The sequence below is a fragment of the Strongylocentrotus purpuratus genome, unplaced genomic scaffold (genome assembly GCF_000002235.5).
Source record: "Strongylocentrotus purpuratus isolate Spur 01 unplaced genomic scaffold, Spur_5.0 spur5_scaffold_1, whole genome shotgun sequence".
Lineage (NCBI taxonomy): Eukaryota > Metazoa > Echinodermata > Echinoidea > Camarodonta > Strongylocentrotidae > Strongylocentrotus > Strongylocentrotus purpuratus.
The window spans coordinates 30,885,372-30,899,358 of NW_022145594.1; the positions used below are offsets into that span (position 1 = coordinate 30,885,372).

The window sequence follows — 13,987 nt, forward strand, 5'->3', positions numbered from 1 at the left end:
AAGCCTAAAACCCCACCCTGGACAGAATTTGGGTGGAATCTGGATGATCAGCACGTGCTTCCGGTTCGAAGTACCCATCAAGCCTGGCCCGTTTCAATGAAGAAGGCTATATCATGCGGATGTGCTGAAGGTTGCAAGAAGAACTGCTCATGTGCTAAGAAGGAAATACCGTGCTACATAGGGTGCCGCTACCAAGGACTATCAAGCAAATTTAGCAGGATGCAGGACATCGAATACGACATCAGAGCAGCGAAAATCAGTGACAGTAGCAGCGACTCAGACAGTGATTAGGAAAGAAAAACAGTAATATCAGAAATAAAGAATATAGGTAGTCGCTTTAAATGTAAATAACTATGATGTACCAGGAAATCGAGTTTGTCGACAAATTGAATAACATTCTTAATATGCAAGTTCATCTCTTATTTTCATCTCAATTCCCTTTTCAATCAGATATCATCATCATCAGCCATATTTTTATTTACATTTAAGCAGGTATGTGCACTGTGATTTTAGCCAAAACAGCTGTTGGCCTGTGAGTGGCAATTTTAAAAATAAATGTCATATTTGATTCAAATTGATTCTTTGACTTCACAAACTTTGGTCCGGAATCCAATATACACTACAGACGGTTGTATAGTCAAAACTAAATTGTAAAAAGAAACCCTGACATGATGCAGAAATTTTCAATTGAGGTTAATGCAACATGTCATGAACGTAAAATCAGAAAGAAGTTAAGTGAACACTAAATATAATTCAAGACTTGGCAATAAAAACCTTTTCTGATAGGCTTTAAATTATTTGAACACTTTGCATGTATTGACTCCCAATGTGCATTTCCCATTCAATACTCAAGTTTATTATGGTTTATCCCTAAATCAAACATTCAGGGGCAGCAATATCTTGTCATGGCAGGAATGGGGGGGGGGGGAGGAGGTGGGTGGGATATTTAAGGAAGTTTGGCAACTGAAGGGGGAAGGTTTACCCCCCCCCCCTCTCCCACTACAATTTTGTATTTTGTTGTGAGAAAATTTTGCAACATCCTTGTGTAAATCTTACTGGGAGGATGCAAAGTGACAGAATGACAAAAACAATACACATTTTAGTTTTTAACTTTTAAATTCCTGACCCAACTTAATTTTTTTTCTACAACTGTAATCACAGTGATTTTTCAAATTTTCAAGCGATTGATGTTTTGCGTCTTGACAAAGCGCCCCCTTAGGCTAGACTACGGCATTACAATGTGTTTTTTCACTCACCTTGGACTTGTTTCCGTCTTTAGCAAGAACTGCATAGAAGTCACTGTGCAAGGCAGCTCCACGTAGTGTAACATGCTTTAGAGAGGACACAGAGCATATAATCTCTGCCATATGATGTGATATAATTGGTCCAAATTCTCTACTTACTCCACGATCGATCTAAATCAAAGCAAAAACAAAAACAGTGGTCGATATCATCAGAGTAGTGCTACGAAACCTATATGATCCCAAATTTATTTGCAAAGGAAGGCCTGCTATAACATTTTATCTGCAATGCAGCATGGTAAAGGCCATTTTTAAAGGGCCCTAAATTATTCCATCCATCAAAATTAAGGGTTACTCCGAAGTCTGAGCATCAAATGATCAAGAGGACTGGTTGCAGCAAAACTGAGGTGTAGGATGCCATTTCAAGCAGTTTATTTTCCAACCAGAAAAGGGTTGGTCGTCCAATAAAACTAATTCAAATAGTACTGTTGATATTTATCATATGCCTATAATGATGGGTATATGAAATGATACTGCCAAAGTATTATCATAATGTATGTTTCACATCAACCCCCCCCCCCCCTCCCCTCCACTACAAAAAAAATAGACAGTCAATAATCATCATTGCCGGTAGTATATCCACTTAAAAATATCATTAGTGTAAAATATTGTATTAAAGACATCTCCTTGAAGACTTGTGCAAATTTGTTAATAATGCTTCCTTCTCATCTCTTTCTTTCTCTCCTAAATGTTGTCTTGTGTATAAAATATTTGAAACTTTATCGATTTGATTTTGTATAGTGCTTGGTCTTTATGTCCATGCCACTTTTATTAAACAAATAATCTGTCATTGATTTTAAATGTGTTGTTTGAAAAGGGGGAAAACAATTATTTGATTTGATAATCAGGTATAAGGTCATGGATGTAAGAGAGTGCATGAAAGTAGGCATATTAAAGCTTATCTGCCATAGTTTACAAGAGGGATTAGAACGTCCTGCAAGGTCACTGGACAGGTGGTTATCTCATCAACTCAGCTCTCAGTTAACATAAGAAAAAGAGGATCATGGGGGACCAATGGTCACCGATTAGGCATTGTTTGTTATATAGAGGGCGCAAGTAGCTACAAGTAGTGCAGTGGGCCTTTAAAATTCCATGTACCTGGAGTACTGGTTAAACTGATCTGAAATGTTCATATCATGTGAATGATATTGTCAAGCGAGCAAGCACAAAACTATACATGCTCAGAATATTAAACAGATTCAAACTTCCAGCAAATGATCTATTATGTGTCTACTGTTCTTACATTTGGCCAAAGGTAGAATATTGTGCCCCTGTTTGGCACTCTAGGCTAACTGAACACCAAGGTAAACAGATTGAAATATTCAAAAATGAGTGTGCTGCCTTGTGCTTGGACTGCACTAATGTAATACCAACATGCTCTCTGAGAATTGGAACTACCTACTCTAAATGAAAGGAGAGAAAAACTAGCATCGAGTTTGGGCAAAAGATTGACCAGCCCATCATCAAACTTTCACCACGGGCTTCCTCCCTTGCGATCAACTTTATATTGTCGATCATTGCGAAATGGCCAAACCTAGTCCAAAGTTTTTTGTAAAACAGAGCGCTACAAAAGAAGTGCTCTCCATTACCTCATCATAGGCTCTTGAATTTAAATTTAAAGTAAAGGGGGGGGGGGGGAGGGAGCCATAAATAAATTTGTTGTGCAATATACTTAGGTAAAACTACCAGCAAAATCCCATTATCCTCAGTTTAATGCGTTTATCTTGTCATTATTGTCCATTATTTAGTGTTAATTAGATTTCTATACCATATGTACAATTTTACACTCCATTCAAGCCCTGCAAAAAAAATTGATGCACTTTATCAATATTGACCAACTTGACGGTTTATAATTATGCAATATTTTTTTACTCTTTTTAATACTCATACCGTTGATTAAAATTATATTCTCTTTTGAATTTATTATAAATACTTTAAACCTTGAATTAAACCAAATATCTGTAACCAAATTATTGATGTATCTGCCGACAACCCACAGGCAAGAGAGAGGGAGAGAGAGAGGGGGGGGGGGGGTGGAAGGGGATAGATAGAATGGTGGGAACAATGGACATAATTTATTGATCAAAAGTGTGATTTAATTCTCTCCATGAATTATGTTTCATGACTTATATTTATTCTGTTTCTGTTTTTCTTAAATTATTTAATCTACAGTGTTCTATGTACTGTGAGTATCATCTGGCTTTTGGATATTCTTACCATATTTAGTATTGTACTTTATGTAATTTTAAAACATGCTTGTAAAGTGTGAACAATTCAGCCATTGGCTGCTAATCATATTTTGGTTAATACCATGAATAAATGGATAAATAAAAAAAACATTAAATACCGGTAGCCATTCCTAAGAAAAAAATGTGTGCCTGAAGATGCCTGTTGGGTTTGCAATTGAAGGGGAAGTCCACCCTGATATTAAGTTGGTTTTAATAAAAGTAGGAAAAGGAGAGAAATAAATTATTGAAAGTTTGAGCAATATTCAATTAAAATAGGAACATTTTGAGTTTTAAATCATTTTAGTAATTTTTTGCTCAAACTGTCACTGACCCATTTTTCTCATTTTCTGCTTCTATTCAAACCAACTTAATATCAGGGTGGACATCCCCTTTAAATTATAATACTTATTAATGTACGTAAGATATCAAACTTACATCTTTATGTACACCTAGTCCAGTGAATAAATAACCTGCTATTGTGTGTGCTGTCATGAATGGCCATATTCTCAGAGATGACATTCTACCCCTCACCAAGGCTGCAGTATCTAGGTCCTGACTCTCAAAGGATACATCAACCAAGAAATCCGTCTCCTCATGGCCTGAGGTGTCACCCTGTAACATGCATTTCATGACATGCTTTGCAATGGTTTTGTCCCGTGACACGGTGAAGTACAGGAGATACCGAAACTCTTCCTTTCTAGGCAGCACTACTTGCTCAATCAGCCTGTTGAATTCATTGTGATCTAATTCATACAGGGAAGAAAGATGGACCCCAGCCATGTACTCTTGAAACAGTTTGTGTGGAAAGAAGATAGTAGACTGCAGGAACATACTGCTCTTATCATACAGGTTAGATGACAATTTTTTCTCCTGAGACAACACCCCTACTCTGCAAGCTGTTTCAATGGAGTCTGAGCACTGTGCAAAATCACCTTCTTTGAAACTAAGGGTGTTTTCTTGTAGCCCGATGAAAGCAACTTTGGCAACTGGTTCCATGAGCTTCTCAATTTGAGAGCGATAGGCTTGGAAAGATGGGCTGTCTAAAACTGGGATTTTTTTCTGAGCATAATGCACCTTCAAGAATTCAAACATTTCATCAAATATTTGAGAAAAAGTTCGTAATGACTTAAACTTTTCTTGTTTTTCATCATCAAGTTCTTTCCACATCAGACAGAGCATAGCTATGTAGATAGGATACGGGGCCATATTCTTAGATACGATGTTATTGTTTTTGGTTAATTGGATAAGCTGATCTGCTTTGGCCCCATCATCTTGAAAGTACTTGTGAATGTAAACCTCCACATTCTCCTTGCTAAAACCTTCCACATGTATGAAAGTGTATTGGTTCCTTAGAATATCATCCCATCTAATCTCTGTGACCTTCCATGGGCGACTTGTCACCAACACCGGGCAGGTGGCAAGTTCATCTGAACGAAGAATGTCTGTAAGTGCAATGTCACCTCTCTCTGAAGAACTTCCACTTGCCTCTGCACTGTTGACTCTTGGCTGCGAAGTGGCACTTGATGGGCTTCCTGACATTGGCTGCCGTAACTTTCGCCGCTTATTCTTGTTCGTCTTGGATTCTGATCTTGCCTTGGTTTGATCAGCAGACTTTGGCTGGTGACATTCTGACTTTGAACCAGCTTTCCTTTGCTGTACAATATTGCCATCCATCTCATCTACTCCATCAAATGCAATGAATACGTGTCTTGGATTTGAACGGATGTACTCAGTGATCTGGCAGGCTGTTGCTGGGTTGTCCTTTGAGAGATACGACTTGGCAATCTCACCGATTGTGTTTTGCTTGGCTTCACGAAAAGGGACAACAAGTACCCACACAAACTTTGGAAGAACAGGATTTTCAGTTATCCAGTCCCAGGCAATCTTAGCACAGAATGTTGTCTTTCCAGCCCCAGCCTCTCCCTGGACCATGATCCGCTTGGGGAACTCTCCATTGACTTTAAGATCAAAGAGATCCCTGTACTCAAGTGGTCGCTTGCTTTGTCTATATTCCTCTTCCAGGACAAGGTTTGTGTACATGTCATTGAATGGCGCAATAGAATCGGGGTTGAGAGGATCAGCTCTGATCTTACAAAGAGTTGTCCGGTATTTGAATTTGAAATCATCTGCACATCTCTTGATCAGGTCAGGAGAAAGTGGTGGGGTCTGTGATCCTGGCATTGTAACAGGTGCACCTTTAAATTTAATAAAATTAGTGTGATAATTTCTTCTGAATATCAAAATGTTTTTGTTTAGGATATTCATAACATATACACATGAACATAAGAACAAATTTCTGATGTATTTATTGTTGTCAACTTTTCATTTTCATTTTTGTTTAGTCCTGCTGTTTGAAGGTGTTCTCTGGACCAAGATTCAATGAGAACAGATAATAATTTATTGTCTTTGCAGTTTAATTTCTGCACATCATACATGTATATTATTGTTGATGCATGACATGTCTGTTTGTTTTCTTTTCTATGTATCTCAATAGAATTTGTCTTTAGGTATGAAGGTATATACATGTACATGTCTATTTATGTATCCATATGTAACATGCCAATATCATTAATTTGAATCACTAACAGTATAGACAATAATGATGAACCTTATAAGCCTTATAAATTATAGCTCAAAGAACAATTACAATTCCACTCAATATAGAAAGAACTGAGAGAAATGTAAATTTTCCTTTTGTTTTGTACACATTTTGGGGCTGACATAAATAAGGTTACACAAGATAAAAAGGGCTCTGTTAATGGTGTAATTTTCATAAACTTGGTGTCAAAAGATGAGCATGACTTGAAAAAAATAGTCAGAAAGTGGCTGGGTTTGAAATCTGTGAAATGCCAAGAAATTTGTTGAATGATAATCCTTGTACAGCTTCATGTAAAACCTTACACAGCACATAATGAGTGGGTCTGTAACCATGTATTAATGACCACAGCCCATGCGACCGACAGCCCACACGACCGACAATATCTGTCTAGCAAACCATCTGAAAAGTTGTTAGAAGGTGCATGAGACCAACGACCGATGGACTGACAGCCCACATTGTGGGTGTTCTGACATTTATTTTAAGGGTTCACCAGACCGGCAGTATCAGTCTTGTCGGATGTTCATCTATTGAGATGTCCTGCTATAAGTAGCACTATTTGTACCAAATGAGAAAGTGTCAAATTAGTGTTTGTTGGCTGCCTGCAAGAGCAATACATTATCATGAGCAGTAAAGGCCTTCTTGCAGGCAGCCGACATACATGATTCCTTCTTTTTCTCACCTGTCCGCTTCAGGACTAGACTGCCAGAAAGTAGTTTGCCAGAAAGGGACCCTAAGTCACTTCTTTCTAATTCCTCTGCTAGAAGAGCCCTGATGTCTGTGCCCGGAGGATGTTTGTCTCTCCATCTCGTGAAGACTGTCATCAATGCATCACTGGTATGTTGGCTCTCTTTCTCGATTTGCCCCAGCTCTGCAATGGAGATGTCCAGGTTAATGCCCACCTCTTGGTAGTGGCTAGGTTCAATTTGCTTGGACAGCTTTAAGAATTCCTTTTCACTGACAATCCTGTAATTAAAAACAAGAGTTTATCAAGCATCTCTTAAATATCTCTTAAAGCCCTTCTTAGGTGTTGGGATCCCCAAATTCGCCAAAATTTCCCTTAAATTGTAAAGATTTTCCCCAAATAATGTGTTTGAAGACAAATATTGATAAAAAGAATACATAATTTCGGTTTTCTGTTGTACGCAAAAAACCTAGATTTTGTATTCCTTCATCAATATTTGACATCAACACATTTGTTTTTAAAATCCTGCAAAAATGTGTTTAAAATGACATCCCTTTTCACATTATGATACAATTTAAGTGAAATTTGGCCATCAAATTTTGGGGTCTCTCAACACTTTGGAGGGTCTTGAAGTATCTCTTATTGTGGTGTAACCCCTACTGTATATTCATTAAAGCACCTATCTTCATACTATGTAAGTTTAGTTCAGTTCTTGATGAGCTTTTGGGCGAAACAGACTGTACAACTAACTACATGGAAGAATAAACTACTCCAGGCTACAAATATGTACACTAGCTCCTACAGCTGAGCACTGTCAGAACATGCAGCTTCATTCACATACCTACCTAATTTTATTAAGCTACATGTACTACATGATAACATTTATTTAAAGGTATATTGAAGCATACAGACACAAGACTATACTCCATTAAGCAGTGCAGTTGGATATGGAAGAAAAATTGGCATGCATGTACATGTATGTGGTGTTATGGTTTAATAGTAAGAAAAGTACTTTAATATCCCTATTGCTCATTACTGTTGCAATAAAGAACTGAAAGTAAGCTTCAAATATATACACTGACCTGTCTGGTCCAGGGTTGGTTTCAACATCACCAGATCTCATCACAAGGATCATGAGCAGATAGAGAAGGCAGAATCCATCCATGGTGCAAGATGTTCCTCTCATTCGACAGAAACTCAGTCCGCTGGAAAGGTACATGAATGATAACCCCAGCAAGACTTCCTGTAATTGACCATAAAAAGGGGATTCTACTTACTATGCATATTAAAGTGGCATGTATTTACAGTGTACATAAAATGGATTACTTTTTAAAACTTTTTTTCCTTATCCAAATATGTGCCTCTTGACTTGACTTGTGTGATTTAATACTGAACTATATTTAAAGATAAAAGGGGCTGGAATGTATGGGGCCCCAAGTGTAACACATGTGATTCTGTCACAAAATCAATGTTTTTTTCACCAAATCAATCCCATCATTTGATTTTGTCACAAAGCAATCTCACCAATTAATTATGTCACAAAAGCAATCACCTATTGATTTTGTCATGAAAGGTAATTGACTTTGTCACAAAATCACTTGGTGAGGTTGCTTTTGCGACAAACTGAAATGGTGGGATTGATTTGGTGACAAAACATTGATTTCTTGACAGAATCACATGTGTTACACTTGGCGCCCCATGGAAATGTATTGTGAAGATCTAGCTTATATTCAGGAAGGGGGGGGGGGGGGGAAGGGGTAATGTACCAATCTCTGACAAAATATATATATTCAAAGGGTTTATGATTACTAGTAAAGCTAATTAAATATCATATTGGGAATATTCTGATTGTATAGGGTGTTTATACAAATTATTGGAACTGACACAAGATCATGGTGATGTCAGTTACAGCTGTAAATGGTGGAATTTATAGATTTCAACAACAGTGAAAAAACACAATTGCACCAGATCTGGGGAGGGGGGGGGGGATGCTCCCCAGGAATTCTTTCTCTCTTTATTATTATTTATTTTTTTGTCTTCGACAGCTGAGACTGTGAGTCGGTGTGTTTAACTGACTCAAGTAAATTAAAGTCAGGTTTTAAATGAAAATCCAACCCTAATAGCTAATAACTACTCTTACAGAAAGCAGAAATTTTGAATTTTAACGAAACTGGTGAAAATTGAAATGAAATTGAGTCAACTCAATAAAAAGAGATTATGAATGTTTGAAATATGAGAATATTAAATCTATGTGTATCTCAAATTTGTAATTTGGTCTGTGGATTGTGTCGTAATCATGGACAACTCTTCGTTTTTGAAAAGTTGAAATTTTGGTCATTTTGAGTTTTGAAACAAATTGCAAAAGTTGTAAGGCACTAGGTCACAGTGACATTACAGACTTAGCCATACATGTAGCAGGGTCGGCTGAGCGTCTTCCAAAGTGGGGGGGGGGGGGCACCAACAAAGGGAAACCTCAAAGTGAACATACACCATTTTTAGACATTGATATATATACCCCTACATCGTCATGATTGTGATTACACTACCAGGGATGACATCAATATTTTTTCTCTCTTTATGTGGTACAATATAATGTTTAAGCAACAAACTTTGCAGTTGGGTGTGATGGTCGGAGCATTAATTTTCGAGCGAGCAAGCAAAAAAATATAGATTTGTGAGGTCCCCGTGCAAAAAATTTAATCTTAAAAAGAGGACAAAAAACAACATAATTATAACAACTACAAATGCGAGCGTGTGTAGCGAGCAAGCTATAATGAGAATTAAAGATAAAGGGGCTCTAAATAGCTTTAAATTAGGGTAGCATGTTATGGAAAAAGGAAAAGTAGGCACTTGTCAGAAGATGGGCCGCTTCTTGCACCTGAAAAGGCCTCAACAGAGATGAAAAAGGCACTTGTGAGAATGGAAATGGGGAATCTGTTGAAGGAAAAGGGTGCCTATCAGATTTTAATAGGGGAATTCATCAGTTATAAAAAGGGGTATTTAGAAAAGGGGAAGGGGCTCATCAAAAACGGAAAAGGGACTCATCAAAAACGGAAAAGGGGCTCATCAAAAACGGAAAAGGGGCACTTATTGCAATTATTGCAAAGGCAAAGTGGCAGTTATTGAAGGAAAGGGGGCACTTATTGAAAGCTCAAACGATAACTTACCTGTAAGAAGGTTGAGTGTAATTTTATGAGGGAGTATGGTATAGGGAAGAGATTAATTGAGAGCCCGCTTCTCGCCCATGTGCAATCATTCTTTGTAGCCACAAAATGTGTTTGCTGATCCTGAAAGGTCAAATAACTTGTATAATGGACGTGAACTAGAGTTAAACTCTATCAAAAGGGAGGGAGAGGAGGGCAATTAATCTCTTCCCTACTCCCTCATAAAATTACACTCAAAATTCAAAATAGTAAGTTATCGTTATTCAAAGAGAGGAGCAAAATTTGTCTACAATTCACCTTCACATATTTCCCTTATTTTAGCTTCAAAGCTCATGAAAAATTCACAGCACACACAAATTGATATTATTCTTCAAATATATTTTTTCTGTTTTAGTAGTTGGTGAATAGAGGCTTCGCTTTTTTCCAGAGATAAGTCTGGGACAATATGAATATGCAAAAAAAAACAACATTTTACTAGACTTTAAACTCCAGTCTCACTCTCTGCCCAGTTTCGCGATAGTGGTGCAGTAAGTAGTTTTGTGTAAAACTGCTTTCGAAATTGGTGGAAGATTCAGTAAAAAAAGCTGGATACTACAACTATATTGGAGGTGTGCCCATGCGCTGTTCGCATCATCGGCTGTGCGTGCAAACCATTATATGCAAAATGCGCCATAGATCAGCAGTTTTTACGCTGTGGCTGCTGCAGTCCAGTAAAAAAAAATTCGACCTGGTGTAATGACGGAAAATATGTGAAATAGGCCTACTGCAATATTTTCAGTTTTAAAAAATGGCGCTTCATTTCGCTCAGTTTTCACATATTAAAGCCCCTCTGCACTAGTTTGGCATGGAGAGATTAGACCTCCCTGCAAGGTCACTGGTAGGTGGTTATCTAATCAAATCAGCTCTCAATTAAGATGAGCAAAAGGGCATTATGGGGGGTCAAGGGGTACTGCTTAGACATTGCTGGCTGTAAAGAGGGCGCAAGTAGCTAAAAGTAGGCAGTGGGGCTTTAAAACAGGGTAACAAGAATTTAACAACTGCAATATTTACGAGCTAATTAGAACAACTCTTATTCTTCAATTTGATATTTCAATTATTTCATCTGGTGGTTTCTAAAGCTAGATTCTACAGTTTACCGGTAGCTGAGACTCTTTCGTAGTGGTTTACCGTAAACAAGTTAGGTTTAAACATATGTAAGGCTTCACGGACAAAAGCTTTCGCACCCTTCGTAATGTACCCTAGCCCAAAGTTTTTTCCTAGTTATTTTATTCTTCATTATGTTGTAAAACTCTGATGAAACCAAAAACGACAACAATGCCTGTAAAAAGATATGAGAAGGATAAATACAAAAGTCTGAACTCTAAGCTCGACTATACACTCAGCTCAACCACTACAGCAAAGCACAGAGTCAATGCTAATGCGTATTGACCTCTAGCACTGCATACTTGCTGAGAGGCAGGTATAACACACAATACACACACCACACTCTATTGCATACCAATGTAGGCTACACACTAAAACCGGTGTGGCTGATCGGCAAATTTGACCCTAGACTTTCAACTTGAATTTTTAAACTACCGGGTATTTTTTTAACATCTTCTTCTTCTTCTTAGTTGATCCCTCCACTGTTTTGGAGATTCCTGGAGTCCAAATAAAGTAAATGTTTAAAATTCGACCGGTTAGGAGCTTTGGAGAGTCTTAGAACGAGAAGCTTCAATTTGTGTAGGAAAAAGAGCGATAGTAGAAGTAGGTTATTATGAATTTCGGAAGGCAGGCATGGATGCAGGGGTAACAGCAGGGGTAAATTGCTGTGGGTCATCATCCTTATATAGGTTTAAACAGATGGGATAATCCACGAGGCATTCCTTGAATTTGCTGATGAAATCCTGACGAAGATGGGCCAGGTATGAGCAGACTCCAACAAAGTGCTCCACTGTCTCATCATTGGTTTTACAAAGGGGGCATGTAGGGATAGGTGATTTCTTAAGCGTGAAGAGACGGCATTGTGTCAAGTAGGTGGATGTGAGTAATTGGGCTCTCACTATAAGGGCTCTTCGGATGGGAGGAGATAGTGCATTCTTTGTAAGATGGTAAGATGAAAAAATGATATTTTACTCATATTTAGGTGTCATCAATTGTCACTAAAGTACCGCTTTTGATAGACCGAAAGCTTCAGTCTCTATAATCGTCGGTTGTTCCACTGAGACTACGTCTGGCTCCACTAGACCTCCAGTTATAGAGACTGAACGATCGCCTATACCATCGTATGTTGAAGATATCACGGCTAGATTTTAGCCGCTAGGCCCCTCCCACAAACATGACAAACTTGCCACGGCCGTATTGTTATGCCCCCAAAATCCCCCAAAATGTCATTTTACCTCGTCCATATCCAATTTTAAATTAGGCCTAGGCTATAATACATCGGTTCCACTTACTAACTTGATTGAAATAATCCGTTTAATGGTCCCTTTTAAGGAAATTATGGGTCAAAATCGACATCCATGTTGAAAATCTTGCAAGCCGTGTTAAAAATTGTGCGCCATCTACACGTTCGTAATGGCGTTATCACAGTTTTTCCTTCATAATCATTTTGCCTTCGGCGTAGACTAGAAGGGATGAGATTGACGGCAGCGAGAGTTTAACACGGCTTGCAAGATTTTCAACATGGATGTCGATTTTGACCCATAATTTCCTTAAAAGGGACCATTAAACGGATTATTTCAATCAAGTTAGTAAGTGGAACCGATGTATTATAGCCTAGGCCTAATTTAAAATTGGATATGGACGAGGTAAAATGACATTTTGGGGGATTTTGGGGGCATAACAATACGGCCGTGGCAAGTTTGTCATGTTTGTGGGAGGGGCCTAGCGGCTAAAATCTAGCCGTGATATCTTCAACATACGATGGTATAGGCGATCGTTCAGTCTCTATAACCGGAGGTCTAGTGGAGCCAGACGTAGTCTCAGTGGAACAACCGACGATTATAGAGACTGAAGCTTTCGGTCTACGCTTTTGAGTGAAATCACTCAGTTGAGTTTTGTACAGTGGTGTTTGAAATGTTGAGAATCAATAAAACAGCTTTTAATACACAGCCAGGATAGTAATGCAGATATGTGTCATCGTGTGAGATCAACAGCATTCTTGCAGACTCTCGGGTAAACGTAAAATAAAATACACAAACAGCAAATTACGAGTGACACTGTACGAGAATGGGTCAACAATAAAGAGCAAATTGCCTTATAGAAGGTTGACAAATGTTAGTTATAAGAAAAATAACCCCATACTCACCAGATGGTTATTTTCTATGACTATATCGTGGTTTTGGAAACCACTCGTTCATCCGATATCCGCATGCACAAGCTAAGAGCTTGTTTACAGTTAAGCGCTACTACTGTACTGGCTAACGTCTAACCTGTGGAGTGGCATGGCCTGGTGGCCGATGGGAAGAATTCAAGAAAGAAATTGTACTGTGCGGATCGGATCCGAGCGAATGGTGGTTTCCTATTCACGCAAGTGTCGTTTCTGTCTACAGCCTGGGCAGCTTGCATGGATGATGGAAATCAAGATTCTACGTCAATAGCGAGAAATCAGCTGAAAATAAGACTGTGACATCGGGATCGTTGCGCACGTAATGCATGCCACTACTGTATTTGTCTATGAAGGCCACGGCCACGACCTTTGGCCACGACCTATATCGTGCGGACGCGCGCGCGTTCTTACAATGACCTCATGGGGAATCCCCTAAAATTGTATGTGTGTGTGTGTGTGTGTGTGTATTGGGTTTTTACAGACGTGTATCAATCAGATATGATTATTTACGTCTGGGACCGACCTTTTAACGTCACCATCCGAAAGACGTGACTCAGTTTCGAACCTGCGTCCTCGGCTGAATCAGTTTGTAACTTCCACTTTTTTTAGCTGGATTACAGGCGCACGCCACAACGCCTGTATGATTGTTGTTGTTATTGGCGTTTAGATGGCGCTCTTCAATCTTGACAGATTATCTGCGCCA

The 13,987-nt window shown here is 38.6% G+C and overlaps 1 protein-coding gene across 2 annotated transcripts in view; it reads right to left on the minus strand.

Moving 5' to 3' along the window:
• The window catches only part of LOC105436826, a 32,052-nt gene extending 18,395 nt beyond the window's left edge, over positions 1–13,657 (minus strand). For both annotated transcript variants that reach the window (XM_030978036.1, XM_030978037.1), the window contains exons 1-5: positions 13,264–13,657; positions 7,893–8,053; positions 6,808–7,091; positions 3,965–5,724; positions 1,257–1,415 (exon numbers count right to left, since the gene is read on the minus strand). In XM_030978036.1, coding sequence (XP_030833896.1) covers positions 1,257–1,415; positions 3,965–5,724; positions 6,808–7,091; positions 7,893–8,029 — 2,340 coding nt within the window. In that variant the 5' untranslated portion in view covers positions 8,030–8,053; positions 13,264–13,657. The remainder of the gene's footprint in view (positions 1–1,256; positions 1,416–3,964; positions 5,725–6,807; positions 7,092–7,892; positions 8,054–13,263) is intronic.
• Positions 13,658–13,987: the final 330 nt, after the last annotated feature.